This window comes from Oncorhynchus gorbuscha, unplaced genomic scaffold, assembly GCF_021184085.1.
Source record: "Oncorhynchus gorbuscha isolate QuinsamMale2020 ecotype Even-year unplaced genomic scaffold, OgorEven_v1.0 Un_scaffold_107:::fragment_2:::debris, whole genome shotgun sequence".
In the NCBI taxonomy this organism is placed as follows: domain Eukaryota; kingdom Metazoa; phylum Chordata; class Actinopteri; order Salmoniformes; family Salmonidae; genus Oncorhynchus; species Oncorhynchus gorbuscha.
In genome coordinates, this window is record NW_025744428.1 from 83,357 (window position 1) to 100,000 (window position 16,644).

General features: G+C 44.9%; 1 protein-coding gene across 1 annotated transcript in view; it reads right to left on the reverse strand.

Moving 5' to 3' along the window:
* LOC124016889 (cadherin-20-like) overlaps nt 1-16,332 on the reverse strand; it is a 32,335-nt gene extending 16,003 nt beyond the window's left edge. Inside the window, exons 1-4 of the mRNA XM_046332230.1 lie at nt 16,038-16,332; nt 7,422-7,766; nt 2,300-2,594; nt 1,332-1,451 (exon numbers count right to left, since the gene is read on the reverse strand). Coding sequence (XP_046188186.1) covers nt 1,332-1,451; nt 2,300-2,594; nt 7,422-7,658 — 652 coding nt within the window. The 5' untranslated portion in view covers nt 7,659-7,766; nt 16,038-16,332. The remainder of the gene's footprint in view (nt 1-1,331; nt 1,452-2,299; nt 2,595-7,421; nt 7,767-16,037) is intronic.
* Between the last annotated feature and the right edge of the window lie 312 nt (nt 16,333-16,644).

The following is a 16,644-nucleotide window of genomic DNA, read 5'->3' on the forward strand; positions in this document are numbered from 1 at the left end:
AATAAGACATCAAAACTATGAAAAAACACATATAGAATCATGTGTTAACCAAAAAAGTAAAACAAATCAAAATATATTTTATATTTGAGATACTTCAAAGTAGCCACTCTTTGCCTTGATGACGGCTTTGCACACTCTTGGCATTCTCTCAACCAGCTTCACCTGGAACGCTTTTCCAACAGTCTTGAAGGAGTTCCCACATATGCTGAGCACGTGTTGGCTCCTTTTCCTCCACTCTGCTGTCCAACTCATCCCAAACCATCTCAATTGGGTTGAGTGATTGTGGAAGCCAGGTCATCTGATGCAACAGTTCATCACGCCTTGGTCAAAAAGCCCTTACACAGCCTGGGGGTGTGTTGGGTCATTGTCCTGTTGAAAAACAAATGATAGTCCCACTAAGCACGAACCAAATGGGATAGCATATTGCTGTAGAATGCTGTGGTAGTCATGCTGGTTAAGTGTGCCTTGAATTGTAAATAAATCATAGACCAGCAAAGCACCCCTACACCATCACACCTCCTCCATGCTTCACGGTGGGAACCACACACGCGGAGATCATCCATTCACCTCGTGTTGTCTGGTTTGCTTAATATAATACATTATTAATTATTTATACTTTTACTTTTGAAATTTAAGCACATTTAAAACCAAATACATTTTGACTTTTACTGAAGTAGTATTTTACTGGGTGACTTTCACTTTTAGTTGAGTAATTTTATTTAAAATTGGGTTCATTTTACAACACTGGAAATAGAAAAAAATAAGGAAAAACCCTTGAATGACTAGGTGTGTCCAAACTTTTGACTGGTACTGTATATATACTTATTTTTTGCTCAGAAAACTTGGGGGACCAAAGAAAATCGACTGCGGGCCAAATTCGACTTGCAGGCCACCAGTTGGGGAACTCCGCTGTAGTGAATGTATTTGCTTATTGATTTTGGATTTGCCAGTTGTTACCATTGGCAGCCACAAGAGGGCATTCTTAACCCTGTTGATATGTGCCATATGTGTTTACATTCAAACTGTATTATATTCAGCCTGTATATGTGTGTGTGTGTGTGTGTGTGTGTGTGTGTGTGTGTGTGTGTGTGTGTGTGTGTGTGTGTGTGTGTGTGTGTGTGTGTGTGTGTGTGTGTGTGTGTGTGTGTGTGTGTGTGTGTGTGTGTGTGTGTTACCTGGAGTAGCAGATGGGAGTGCCTCAGTCATGTGCCAAAACATGGAAGTCTACTAACATAACTAAAGCACATCCATTGTAACTACTATTGTTAATTGATGCAGGTCTGATGATGTTTTGACACTTTTGGTTTTGGTTTCCCCTGTGCTTTACATACCAGTCTTGGGGTCCACAGAGAAGTATGGCTGTCCTTGCAGGATGCTGTAGACCACTCTGGCACTGTTACCATATGTAGGGTCATCAGCATCTGTAGCGGTCAGCCGAATCACCTCAGTGCCTGGGGAATGAGGCGGGGAGGGAGGGAGGGAGGGAGGGAGGGAGGGAGGGAGGGAGGGAGGGAGGGAGGGAGGGAGGGAGGGAGGGAGGGGGAAGTAGAAATAGAATGACTTGGCGAGCAAAAATATTTCCACACAACTGGAATGACTCATTCTGTTTCTATATGGTTATTTCAACAAGGCCTGTTTACAAAATGGATTGGCCCATCTGCATAAAACTGCTTCAATGTTGACAATAGGTGTAGGCTATTAGTAACTGTGCAGTTATTTTCCGCCTCAAGGTATCTGCACTCACTGGTGGATTTATAAATATTGTATCCCACTGGTGCAGTGTGTAAGCAGAGACATAATTTTGATGGCATTATGACGATACTGAGACATAATTATTTTGGCTATTGTGCGCACATAACCGAACATCCTCATCTCCTTCCCAGCGTACACTACTCACAGAAACACACTGCTGTGAATAACCAGCACAACAGAGACATACTGTATAATAGAGAAACAAAGTTTGCTCACTGAACTACTAGAATTCAAAAATAAGCAAAGACTGTTCATGAATGGATGAATGGAACGTGTAGAGGCAGCAGCATGGTGTCCAGCTACACTCTCTAGCTGTGTTTCTGAAAGGGTCCTGCTCAAAAGTAGTGCACTATATAGAGAATAGGATGCAATTTTGGATGCACACTGTGGCTTTATATGCCGATTCTCCACAGTTCTCCCAAAATGTGCACTTACACACTTTCTGTCAAGGATTTAAAAACATTGGTGTAACCACTGGCTTGAGGGAGTTTCCAGTATTGCAAAATCCATTCAAGGATTTTGACCACCACAATTTCTACTGACTCACCGATGGTTGACATCTCAGGTATGGTGGCTTGGTAGGGTCCATCCTGGAACTTAGGTTCATTGTCATTGATGTCCTGGATCTTAACGATAAACTCAGATTCGGGCTCTAGGGGTCGGTCTGTCTGTCTGTTCCAGGCCTGGGCTTTCAGCATGTACTGGGCCTTGACCTCGCGGTCCAGCCTCTTGATGGCATGGATGTCTCCTGTACTGTCATCAATGGTGAAGGTGGTGCCGGCACCGTCTCCTGATAGTATGTACTTGATTGAGCCATCCCCTAGGTCCATGTCGGAGTGGAGCTGTGGGGGTCACAGGTCAGAGGTTTAGGGGTCAGAGGTTAGAGGTCAAGAGAGGTTAGAAAGTACACCTTTGTTGCAGGGTCCTGGTCAAAAGTAGTGCACTAGGGTGCCATTTGAGATGCAAACTGAATATGAATATGTGGTGCTATTATTTGACTTCACTGAATCTGTGACATTTCACTACTTCACTGTTTCACATCACAAGATGGTGGTTCAGAAGATTTCTGTAAAATAAAATAATGGAACATGGAATAGAGTCCTTTTTTTCCACTATCTATAGATCTAAAGTTCAAGTCCTGGCTAGACACCTTTCATACTGAGAGGGTCTCCTCTGCTTTGTTATATAGGCTCAGACAAAAAGGAAAGTGTTAAGTAAATGGAACGAAAGATGTTCTAGACACTCATCCACACTAGTGCTCCATGTAAATTAATGTGGAATGTACTGTATGTGCAGAGGAGTCACACCCTGATCTGTTTCACCTGTCCCTGTGATTGTCTTATTTTCCCCAGTGTATTTATCCCTGTGTTTCCTGTCTCTCTGTGCCAGTTCGTCTTGTATGTTTAGTCAAGTCAACCAGTGTGTTTTTCCCCATACTATTCATACCATTTCTATTCTCTTTTGCTAGTCTTCCCGGGTTTTGATCACTGTCTAACTCTGGACTACTTTCCTGCCTGCTCTGACCTTGAATCTGCCTGCCCTTCGGGTACCTATTGGACTCTGAACAGGTTTTGCCTGTTCATGACCATTCTCTTGCCTACCCCCTTTTTGGATTAATAAACAGTGCAAGACTCCAACCATCTGCCTCCTCTGCATCTGGGTCTCGCCTTGTGCCATGATAAGAGCTTGTGTCCCAAATGGCACCCTATTCCCTACATAGTGCGTTACTCTTGACCATGGCCGTATGGGAACCCCATGGGCCCTGGCCAAAAGTAGTGCACTAGGGAATAGGGTACCATTTGGGAGGCAGACACAGAGATTCATTGGCACAAGAAGATACCTTGATCACTCAAGCGTTGAAGTGGATTGAACATTTGATCAATGATGATAAACCCTGCAGCTATCAGAGACCACATCCAGCCGACCGCGACGACATTGATTGAAAAGTTGAGAACTGTCATCAAACAGTTCAATAGTAATGATGGTGGGCATTTAGCAGATGCTTTTATCCAAAGCGACATGCAGTTAGCACATGTATATCATGACACAGGAAATGACCCAGATGCAGAGACAGGAGGCGGGTAGTTCGGTTCTCCGAATATTTATTATAACAAAGCAGTAGAAAAAGGGCAGGTCGAGGGCAGGCGGCGGTTCGTAATCCAAGGCAGAGTCAGAAACCGGGTCGGAACCAGAAAGACTGGAAAACAAGAACTTGAGAAACGGGAAACACACTGGTAAGAACTGACAAAACAAGACGAACTGGCAACAGACAAACAGAAAACACAGGTATAAACACACGGGATAATGGGGAAAAATAGGAGACACTTGGTGGGAGTGGAGACAAGCACAAGACAAAACACGAACACTGTTCAACATGTCACGGAGCACGTCGTTGACCTGGGCTTGGAACACCGTGGGAGCGTTGGTCAGTCCAAATGGCATAACCAGGTACGCATAGTCGATACACGGGTGCAGGGTGGCCGGGGAGGAAGAAAGATGAATTAACTCTGCAGCTAGGAGGATGAATTAAGGATGAACCTTGCAATCCTCAATGTACACTTCTGTGGTCTTGGTCACCGGACCAGACAGGGAGAAATGCCGCCACCTGATGAGGTGTAGTGCCAGGGAGGAGGTCAATAGCTCAGTAGGGTTGATGAAGAGGAAGAGTTGTGGTGCATGTTTTTTTCACCTTTAGTAAACTAGTTGAGAACAAGTTCTCATTTGCAACTGCGACCTGGCCAAGATGAAGCATAGCAATTCAACACATACAACAACACAGTTACACATGGAATAAACAAAACATAGTCAATAATACAGTAGAACAAAAGAAAATAAGTCTATATACAGTGAGTGCAAATGAGGTAGGATAAGGGAGTTAAGGCAATAAATAGGCCATGGTGGCGAAGTAATTACTATATAGAAATGAAACAATGGAATGGTAGATGTGCAGAAGATGAATGTGCAAGTAGAGATATTGGGGTGCAAAGGAGCAAGATAAATAAATACTGTATGGGGATGAGGTAGGTAGATAGATGGGCTGTTTACAAATGGGCTATGTACAGGTGCAGTGATCTGTGAGCTGCTCTGACAGCTGGTGCTTGAAGCTAGTGAGGGAGATATGAGTCTCCAGCTTCAGAGATTTTTGCAGTTTGTTCCAATCATTGGCAGCAGAGAACTGGAAGGAAAGACGAGCAAATGAGGGGGCTTTGGGGGTGACCAGTGAGATACACCTGCTGGAGTGCGTGCTACGAGTGGGTGCTGCTATGGTGAAAATTGTTGAAAATCTCCTGGTCATTGTACTCAGTGGGAATGGCTGAGAGGTCTAAGGCTTTCCCCAAGCCCGCAGGACGCCCAGGGACAGGCTGTGCCGCCTTGAGGCAATGTGCATGACAGAAAGTGCTCCAACCCAAAATAGAATCCGTAGCCCAGTCGATCAAGGGGTTGTGCGTCTGAAGCCATGACAATCCCAAAACCTCAGGCACATGAGGAGACTCAATGAGCAGAAACTGCATGGACTCACTGTAGTTACCTTACACTCGCAGGATACTGTGAGTGACCCTGCCAATACAGCTTTCGTCCAATGCTCTGGAGTCCATGGGAATGGAGAGGGGTTGTGTAGAGATGCTCAGTTCCCACACCAGGGTAGCATCCATAAAGCTCCCGTCGGTTGCAGAGTGCATGAGCACCCGGAGAGAATAAGACCGGTCTCCCCACAGTAGGATAGCATGGAGAGGAGTGTGAGTAACGGGAGATGGGAGACTGATGAGCCTGGTCTTTTACTCGATAGGGGGATATGTAATGTCCTGAAATACAACAATACATACAACTTTTGGCGCTCAGTCTGCATAAACGTTCCCTAGTAGACAATCTAGCCCTGCCCAGTTGCATGGGCTCAGGAGGTGGCAACAGTCCTCGATGAATCCCGGGAGAACTCGGGTGACATCGGATTCTCTCGGGAATGCATGCGTCAGGGACTTCCGAGATTCTTTGGAGGCAATGGGGAACACGTGGACGAACGCGTGTGGCTGGGAACAGACCTCCTCTCCCTGCTCCGTTCCCGTAACTGCCCATCAATTCTTATTGTCAAGGCTATGAGAGAGTTGAGGTCCATGGGCAGCTCAACTTTAATTCCCTCCAATAATCCTTGAAAGAAGGTGTCGAACAGGAACTCCGTGTTCCAGGCACTTTTGGTGGCCAAAAAGTGCCACATTCCAGGAGTCAGACACAGGAGAATCGAACACCATCCTTACCTCCGCCATGAAATCCTCCAGACTAAGGCAAACGCTGGATTGTTGCTCCCACACAGCTGTAGCCCAGGTGAGCTCCCTCCCGGACATTAGCGTTATAAGATACTCTATCTTCGAACGACCTGAAGGAAACAAGGAGGGCTGTATCTCAAATATGAGGGAACATTGGAAGAGAAATGCCCAGCAGGTCCCAGGATCCCCAGCGTAGTGCTCTGAAGGAGGTAAGCAGGGTTCTCGGGAAGCCGGGTAGGCTGGGGAGAAGCAACTCTGGTAGCGGGGTTACTACGAGTCTGGAAGGATACCGTGGTGGCTTGCTACCTAGTAGATAGTCCGCTGAAAAGGCATGGTCATGGCGTTCCATCAAGGTATGGTGACCCTCCATAAGGTTAAGCAGTAAGTCCTTGTGTCCTCCAATCGTGGCTCCTTGGGGGGAAACAGTATTATGGAGCTGGTCTGAGTCTGCTGGGTCAGTCATGGCCAGTTCGTATTATCCCAACTCAGGATATGACACAGATGCAGACACAAGAGGCGGATGGTTCAGTTCTCAGAATATTAAAAAAAACAAAGGGGCAGGAAAAGGGGCAGAACAAGAGTAGGCAGAGGTTCGTAATCCAAGGCAGAGTAAAAAAGTGCCAGAACGGCAGGCAGGATCAGGGACAGGGCAAGCAGAAAGGTCAGATCCAGGAAGACTGGAAAACAAGAACTTGATAACTGGTGAAACGGGAAACATGCTGGTAAAACCTGACAAAACAAGACGAACTGGCCATAGACAAACGGAAAACGCAGGTATAAATACACAGGGTGTGTATGAAGGCGAAGTCAGCTGCAGGAGAGCAGAGTATGATTAAATAAAGCACACTTTATTATAGTTCCAAACTGGGAGCACAACAAAACAAACGCGCTCAAAAAACGGAACAATAAAGTAAAGCGCTTAACGAACATCACTTGACATGTAAACAATTACACACAAAACATGATGGGAAACAGAGGGTTAAATACAGGTAGATTGATTGGGGAAATGAAAACCAGGTGTGTATGGAATCAAGACAAGACAAATGAATATATGAAAAATGGAGCGGCGATGGCTAGAAAGTATGACGTCGGTCACCGAATGCCGCCCGAACAAGGAGAGGAGCCGACTTCGGCGGAAGTCGTGACATACACGGTGAAAAATAGGAGACACCTGGAGAGGGGGTATGTGTGTGTGTGTGTGTGTGTGTGTGTGTGTGTGTGTGTGTGTGTGTGTGTGTGTGTGTGTGTGTGTGTGTGCGTGTGTGTGTGTGTGTGTGTGTGCGTGTGTGTGTGCGTGCGTGTGTGTGTGTGTGTGTGTGTGCGTGCGTGCGTGCCTGCGTGCGTGCGTGTGTGCGTGCGTGCGTGTGTGTGTGTGTGTGTGTTCATGCATGTCTGTGTGTGTCGACTCACCTTTCCAATGTATAGCGGCTCCAGTCCAGTGTACTCCTCCAGCACAAAGAACTGGTTCCATACCCAGCCTCTCTTCACCCTCCTCAACAGCCCTGCTCTACTTTCCTCCGGTGACCTGGCTTTATCCATATGGCCCTGGGCCTCACACAACAGGGTCAGCAGGGCTAGAGCTAGTGGGAGTAGTAGGGTGTAGACAGGCCTACCACCCCCAAGATAGTGGTGAAGTCGATCTCCCATGATGGATACTCAACCACAAAGCAAATTGTTTTGTGTTTTCTTTAGGGATCCGATGACCCACCGATGTCGTGCCTTTATTTCTTGCGTCCTGGGAAGGTCCTCAAATGGCTAGAGAAAAGAGACAGCAGAGATGAATTTCAAAACCCTTTAAATGTAGCTGTCATTGTTGTGTCATGACACTATCGTCCTTGGCCCATAAGCTCCTTTGCTGTTTCGTTCTTCTCTGAAACTAAGGAGGAACGTATGGGTGAATGAAAAGATGGAAAGATGGAGGGATGACAATGATCCCAGCCTATTGTGTATAACCACCGATTCCTCTTCTTTTCTGCTATTTGGTGATTGATATTTAATGTGTGTGTGTGTGTATGCGCGCTTACGTCTGTGTGTGTGTGCGTGTTTGATGTGGAAGTGCGTGCATGTGCTTGTGTGTGGTAGAAAGATAGAGAGCTGTATTAAAACTTAATTAGTGGGGTCTCTCACACTGCAGATGAGGTGCGTTTAGAGTAGGAGCGGAGAGGGAGAGATTGGGGAGAGGTATGTCCTCTAGGGGCTGCAGGTTAACCTGAGAGGGACCAGGCATGATGCTAAACTCTGATACCAGCTTGAGCACGAAACCCTTCTGCATTTAGCTTCTCCCTTCCCCATTTATTGTGTTGTGCTTAGACCAAGGGGCTCCAACAGGTAGATCGCGAGCTACCAGTAGCTCTCAACCCATGAGTAGCTCCCCAAACAATTCTGAAAGCACATACAGTGCCTTGCAAAAGTACCACTAAGCAAGAGGCACCATGAAGACCAAGGAGCTCTCCAAACAGGTCAGGGACAAAGGTGTGGAGAAGTACAGATCAGGGTTGGGTTATACAAAATATCCTAAACTTTAAACATCCCACGGAGCACCATTAAATCCATTATTAAAACATTGAATGAATATGGCACCTCAACAAACCTGCCAAGAGAGGGACGCCCACCAAAACTCACAGACCAGGCAAGGAGGGCCTTATCAGAGAGACAACAAAGAGACCATAGACAACCCTGAAGGAGCTGCAAAGCTCCACAGCGGAGATTGAAGTATCTGTCCATAGGACCACTTTAAGCTAAGAGTGTGCAAGAGTGAATGCCAAGAGTGTGAATGCCTTGAATGCCAAGAGTGTGCAAAGCTGTCATCAAGGCAAAGGGTGGCTATTTGAAGAATCTCAAATATAAAATATATTTTGATTTGTTTAACACTTTTTTGGTTACTACATGATTCCATATGTGTTATTTCATATTGTTGATGTCTTCACTTGAAAATAGTAAAAATAAAGAAAAACCCTTGAATGAGTCGGTGTTCTAAAACTTTTGCCCGGTAGTGTGTAGAGATGTATAGTGTATATAAATGTATTATGGATATTGCACGTTCTGATATTTCTTAATTCCTTTCTATGTTTTGCATTTGTGTGTATTGTTAGGTATTACTGTCACGTTCTGACCTTAGTTCCTTTATTATGTCTTTATGTTAGTTTGGTCAGGGCGTGAGTTGGGGTGGGTAGTCTATGTTCTTTTTTCTATGTTGTATTTCTGTGTTTGGCCTGGTATGGTTCTCAATCAGAGGCAGCTGTCGATCGTTGTCTCTGATTGAGAATCATACTTAGGTAGCCGGTTTTCCCCAGTTTGGTACGTGGGTGATTATTTTCTGTGTCTGTGTTTTCCACACAGAACTGTTTTGGTCGTTCTCCTTGTTATTTTGTTTTTGTGTTCAGTGTTAATAAATATCAAGATGGACATGCACCATGTGGTCCTTCTGTAGCTCAGTTGGTAGAGCATGGCGCTTGTAATGCCAGGGTAGTGGGTTCGATCCCCGGGACCACCCATACGTAGAATGTATGCACACATGACTGTAAGTCGCTTTGGATAAAAGCGTCTGCTAAATGGCATATATTATTATTATTATATTATTATTATATTATTATATATTATTATATTATTATTATTATATTACCTCTTGTCCTTCACCGGATGAAAACCGTTACAATTACTGCATTGTTGGAGATAGAAACATAAGCACTTCATTGCACCTGCGGTAACATGTGTAAAATATCTATACGGGACCAATAGCATTTTATTAGATTTTTGTTACTATCCCATCAAAGCCAAATTGACATTATCCCACCGCTGGTTAGACACTATTGGCTCAAAAAGCCAAAGGTAACACAATATCTGCCATTTCATTTACAGCAATATTACCCATCTGCTTGTGTGGTGCGTGAGTGCATTTGTGTATCCCTTAGTTTAGCCAGTTAGCGATGCTAATGACAACCATCTTCTGGGTAGACAGAAAGGCTTTCCCCAGAATCTTCACATAAAATGTTAACTACAAAATAGGCTTACCTGATAGAATGTTATCATGATTAATTGTATTAAGCAAGATCACATTAGTTTTGTGAACTATACCAGTATTGTGCAGTATTGCTAGCCAGACACAGTCCTCAATTAAAGGTAAATTATAATATTATTTTTCCCCCAGACAATGGTACGGTGATGTATACATTTTACATGCACTCTGAACATGCAACTGTGTTGTTTCTCTATAAATAATTGTCATTTTTACCATTATAAAATCTCTTTTACAGCAAAGACCTGGTGAAGAGTTGCAGGGGAGAAAAGAGCTTGCCTATTTCAACGCTAAATAAATTTGTAGATGGCGACATTTTTTTTAAGTACCTCTTATACAAAAACAATATTGTAGACCCTTGGCTTGGACTGTGGCAACCACCCTCAAACTCTCTCTCTCTCTCTCTCTCTCTTCTTTCTGCATTGTTGGTGATTTCTGCTTCCCCCTCTATTTGCAGTTTCTAAGAACAACAGTAACTTCTTTCATTTCTCTTTGGCTGACTTCCCTAAGCGTGTAGTTGCTTCTCTCCCTCTCCCCTCTCTACCCCTCTCCCCTTTTCTCCCTCTCTCTTTCTGCTGCCTGTCATAGAGGAAGTGAGAGATGCGCTGCTGTGTCTCCCTGCCGCTCTCTCTCCCCCTCTCTCACTCCCTCTCTCTCCCCCATCTATCTCCCTCTCCTCCTCTCACACTCTCCTTCTCTCATCTTTCTCCATTTCCCCCTCTCTCCTTCTCCCCTCTCTCTTTCTGCTGCCTTAGTAGAGGAGGTGAGAGGTGCGCTGTCTGCCCTCTGCTAATGGCCTCAGGGTGTGATGTCATGAGATTGGAGTGTTTGTGTCCGAATAGAATTACCTTTGTGTACTAAACGCTACTCACACCGTGAACTACTGTACATGCTACATGCCTGATAGGGCAACATGCAACAAGTGGCGCACCCTTCCACAAAGTAGAGTTTGGCAAAGAGGAAGTGGAGAGAGTGGAAAGAGTTGAGAGCGGTAGAGAAATGGAGAGACGGAGGAAGAGTATTTCCACCATTTATCGGGTGTAGGCACTGACTTGATAACTGATTTCCAAATGTCAAGTTTATTTGCTAAAGTTATTTTCCCTGCACTCGAACTGCCCACAATAATCGGAGCAAGCAAGGTCAATCATTATTTCATGGTGCTGTGGATCTTTTGATGTTTTGTATTGATTTCAAGTAATGTTTTACATTTAATCAATGTCTTTCATATGCTCTACTCAAACGGTGCCTTTATGACTCTTACTTGTTTTTCTTTCCATTTGTCAGTGAGGTGGTAACATCTGTTTGCCTCCACCACCATATATTTCCTCTCTATTAACAAGCTGCAAGGAGCAGAAAACGGACAGCTGTGTCGTGATAATGCAGAGAGGGGAAAGGGAAAAATGGAAAGAAAAGACTGCTAGCAGTGGGCGTGGAGAAAGAGATGGGAAGTGTGGGGGGGGGGACAAAAGAAAGAAAGTGCGCAGAGAAAGAGAGACTATGTTGAGCTCTATTATATCGTGTGAGAGAGAGCTCATTGTGCCGCCGTGGACACTCCCAGTCTCCAAACACAGTTAATCATTATTGAAGAGTCACAAAGAGACTGGAGGCTAGGGGAGGATGCTGAGTGTGGTGGTATTGTTACAGAGCCCCTGATAGGAGGGGGTATATGGCTACTAGCCACCCTGGCCCTCGAACTCAGGGGATGTGTCCCAAATGGCACCCTATTCCCTATGGGCCCAGTTAAAAAGTAGTGCACTATATAGGGGATAGGGTGCCATTTGGGATGCAATCTTGAACTTAGAGCCCCACGAGGGCCACTTGCAGGCTGGGTGAGCCCTGACCCCCATGGGCCCCTCCTTATCCTACCCTATTCTGTCTGTTTCCATTCTCTCTCCATTCTTTCAATTCAATTCGCCATGTTGTTCATTATGAAGTCAAATTATCTCCTCGCTAAACCCTCCACACACCCCTTCACCCCCCCAGCCCTTCCCTCTCAGGGTTCATGACTGTGTTTGTGTGTGTGCTGCTCCCGGCAGAGGTCAGGGCATGCACCCATTGCATTCTACCTCTTTTTTTGTTGTGTCTAATGAGGTGACATGCTACATAGTTGTGCTGGCTAAACATTCCACATATCTCCCTCAGACTAATCTGATGGCTCTTCAGATTAGCAGCTGCTCTTGCTGCTCCTGCCTTTACAACCTACCACACAAGATTCCCCTGTCCAGAACAGAGGAATGGATGGATGGATGGAAGGAGGAGGGTGGAGGGATGATTGGTGGAGGAGACATCATATGAGAAAGCTTAAGGAGAGGTATTTTCCCACCACAATGACATGTTCTACTGACTTGAGGACTTCGGAGGGAAACGGTGAAAGACAGTTTAACTTTCAAAGAGAACAGCGTGCCTTATAAAGATGTGTGTCGTTCTCAAAGCGTCCTGTTGCGCTGTCTATGTGTGTGTTTGTGCATTGCATGTTTGAGTGCGTGCTTGTGTATCTAATGTGTGTGTCAATCAAGGAGGGGATGTAACAATCAACAGCAGTAACATTGTTGAGTCATCAAACTCTCAGTCAGTCTGTCAGCATGGCACCCTTTTCCCTATATAGTGCACTACTTTTGACCTACCATAGGGTGCCATTAAAGACCATGCACTAATATTTGGCGAAAAAATACCATCAAAACCACTACTTTCCTTCTCCCATTCCCTTACGCCTACTAAAGAGGAAAACAACACACATGAAACAAGGCTATCACAACTAACAGAATTGTACAAAAACCCTCTGCGAACTCAGCCTGACTTTTGTGCTCTGCTGCAGATCATGTGATTATTATTTTTTTTTTCTTCACAATGTCAATCTCATATGATGGTTTGCCTACTTCCTGTCGAGAGAGCACTTTCTTCTCAGGAGCCGCGGTGTGCTTGTCTAAAACAGAGTTATACACTCTGCTTACCAAACCATCAACAATTACACTCCAACAATGTAGCCATTGAACACTGAACAGATAACTTTGACTTTCTCTCCACTTTGTGTGTGCTAACAACATATCTGTTGAATAGATAACTTTCAGATATATAACTTAATGTGGTGCGGCAGTGTGTCGTTGAACAGATATGTCACAATGTAGGCCTACCTAATGAAGAGATAACGTTCAGACTTTCTCCCAACTTTGTGTGTGGTGTGACCGTGTGGTCCTATTTCCTATGTGGACCCAGGTCTGCCTTTAAGGTCATTCATAAGGCTTAATTTCACAGTGGGCATGTCCGTATCCTCCATTCACCCCTATCTGAGAGGACCCCCGTTCCTAAATGGACCATTAATGACGGAGTCACCGTGAAAGAGGGGCGGAGTTGGGGCTCCAGCATCATAAAACCACAGGGAGATACGTCATGGCTAATTTGTTAACCACAATTGATTTTGCATGGTGGAGAAAGTAGCCATCACTGAGACACATCATATATTTAACCCCAGAGAAAGATGGATGCACAGTATCTAGGTTATTTAGGGCAGCATTGATGGGTAACATCCTGGTGTGGGTGGCCAGATTCCCACCTATGCTCGACTGAGAAAACATAAGCCATTCTCATATTCAAAGAAAAGTCATAGAATTATAGATTTTCCATAAACTATTCAAAGTAGGTTCATTTTGGATTGAACCCCACTACTTTGCGGTACCTTTAGCCTGCATGTGCCTTGTCGTAAAGCCCATTCCAATGATTTCTTGTAATCGGTAGATTTTTTTATATGACAGAAGAAATTTACCAGGTTTTGTGATTTTTTTTTTAGCGGCAAAGGGTCTATGGTACGGTGATATCACAGAGGGAGGCAGTGATCTTCAAATGCTGTTTGGAGCAATAGGAGGTGTGTCCTCTCTATGCCATCACTCTCAGATCGCGAAGATGTTTGTGTATGTGCGTGCGCGGCGTATGTATGCAAGCAAGCGTGTGTGTGCCTGCACCCCTCTTGCCCCCAATCCTAACCTCTCGTCCCTCACACCCCACCTCCACCCCCGAAGGACTGGAAGAAGAGCTGGCATGGGGCATGCTCTGAACCTGCCTCTGCCACACTCCCTAATTGTAGCTGGCACTCCCAACCCCCAGCCTCTCTCCGTGTAGCTGTAACCCCAGCCACTGTCTGTGCTGCTGCTGCAAAGTGAGGGTGCTCTATTTCCCTCACCATGGGTTGTTTAATGTGGTGCTCCTAATTATGCCCTACCCTCTCTATATATCCCACTCTCTATCCCTCTATCCTTCTTCCCTTCCTCTCCATCCTGCCTCTATGTGTTCTTGGAGGCCACGTGTGAGCCTCTGACAATTATAGGATGTACAGTACATTATGTGCTGTGAACCACGTAGTGTTGCTGTCTCTGTCTGGAGCAATGGGCTAGCACCCTTAGTGCCATGGGAAGGGCAAAAGTTATCACCACATTTTTTCCTACCTGCTCCTTTGTCCTATTCTTTTCCATAACAATATCGTTTCGTCCTTCTTTTCTCTTAAGCTCATTGTCTTATTCCAACCATCTTGCACTTTCTTTCTCTTTCCATCGCTGGTGCTGCTCTCTCTCTCTCTCTCTCTCTCTCTCTCTCTCTCTCTCTTTCTTTCTTTCTCTCTCTCTTTCTTTCTTTCTCTCCCCATGCACATATAAAAATAAATCTTTGTGATTTCTGGAGAAATTAAATCACACAAATTGGCATTCATCCCGACCACTGGTGCATGGAAATTATGTCACGGGGCATGAGTGTCACCAGGAAAGTTTGCAATCCATGTCACTCCACCACAAATTAACCAACAGAGTCCTGGGATTGCGTCCCAAAGGCATCCTATTCCCTGCATAGTGCACTTCTTCTGACCAGGGCCCTGTTCAAAAGTACTGCCCTATGTAGGGAATAGGGTGCCTTTTGGGATGTGACACTGCAGACAGCAGAGGGCCTCTTCAGTTTTCGAATATCCCTTCATAATCACTCCAAAACGTCTCTGCAGATGGAGAGATTGGGATAGGTTGTTGTTGAGATAGAGAGGTGATGTACTTATTCTCTGCTGCATAAACGCTTGAGCATTTAGCGATTCAGAGATTCTTTTTCTGTTATCCTGTCCGTCTGTGTCGGAATGTTGTTTAAAAACACGACTGCATGACTGGGAGAGTAGAGCGTCGGAACGTCTGGGCGTGCATCTCAAATGTCACCCTATTCCTTTTGTAGTGCACTACTTTTGACTAGGGCCCATAGGGAATAGGGTGCCTTTTGGGATGTAGCCTGAGATCGTCTAGGAACCCTTTGAAGCTGTTGTTAGTTATTACAGAGACTACACAGCAAAACCTCAGCATAATGTGCGTCACTCAGTTCCGTGACTGAGCGTTAATCGTCCCAACTTCTGACACGGATAATAGCTACAATGTCTTTGTGTCTTTGTGCACACTTGTCAATCCGGTTTATTTCCCAGCTTCGGTTGACAAGGAGACAGCTTAATGGTTTTGAAGAAGAGTGACAAAAGTCCTTGTCATGTTGAAAAATGAAAGCCTTCACTGTGACTGAGGTTCGAACACTAAGCTAAAGTCCAGACTTTAAATACAGCGTGTTTGAATTGGCGCCAGGGCTAGACGTGTACTGGAGGACCCCATACAGTTTTGAGCCCAGATTTGTATTCGAGTTATACTTTGCCACAAGCATTCTCACAGATCAATTACTCTCTCCTCAAATTACTCAAGTCCATTCTTGACAAATAAAAATGATGTACAAAATGAACATACATTAATAAGCAGGTTACAGCTTCAGTTAGCTTGTCGCACTTTGCACAGGTTTCTCATTTCCATTTCTACATATAAAAAATGTCAAAGGATAACATCAAGACAATGACTGAACATTCTAAACATGCAGAAAGGAAATGAGAAACCATTATCATTGACTGCAATGTCCCAACAGCAACACCCATTGAAGAATTTAATTGAAATCTCTCATTGATGATCATGTAGAAAGGCATTCGAGAAGTCAGAATAATTAAAAATTCCAGACCTTACCTTCTTTCTCTGTCCTTTTCAGACAGTTTTTGCTATTTATTCTTCTTCTCTTATCCGTCTCTTCTTTTCTCTCCACTCTCACTAAATTGCACTTGGTACAGTTGTGGAAGTAACTGCCTGCAATGCATCAGTTCCTCTAAAGTTACTTTGGGTCCATGCTCCCTCTAAACCACACTGGGTGTCCTTTGTAAAGTTTCTACTTCTATCACTCATTGTCTCTCTCTCTTTCTCTCCACGCTCTCTCTCAATCCAGGCTCTCTCCCTTTTGCTTTCCACAAGCTCTCTCTCTCTCTTTCTGTCTCCACGCTTTCATCCCACAGTGTCATCTTTCCCAGGAGCCAATCAGACTAAAGGACCATTGGCTGCTGTGTACAATCAGGGGTCCGCAACCAGAAATATGCAACCTGAGGCAGGGGATGGGAATGATTCTCAGAGCAGAGCAAGAGAGCAAGAGAGAGAGAGCAAGAGAGAGAGAAAGAGAGCAAGAGAGAGAGAGCAAGAGAGAGAGAGAGAGCAAGAGAGAGAGAGAGAGAGAGAAAGAGAGAGAGAGAGAGAGAGAGAGAGAGAGAGAGAGAGAGAGAGAGAGAGAGGCACCAGCGATTGAAGA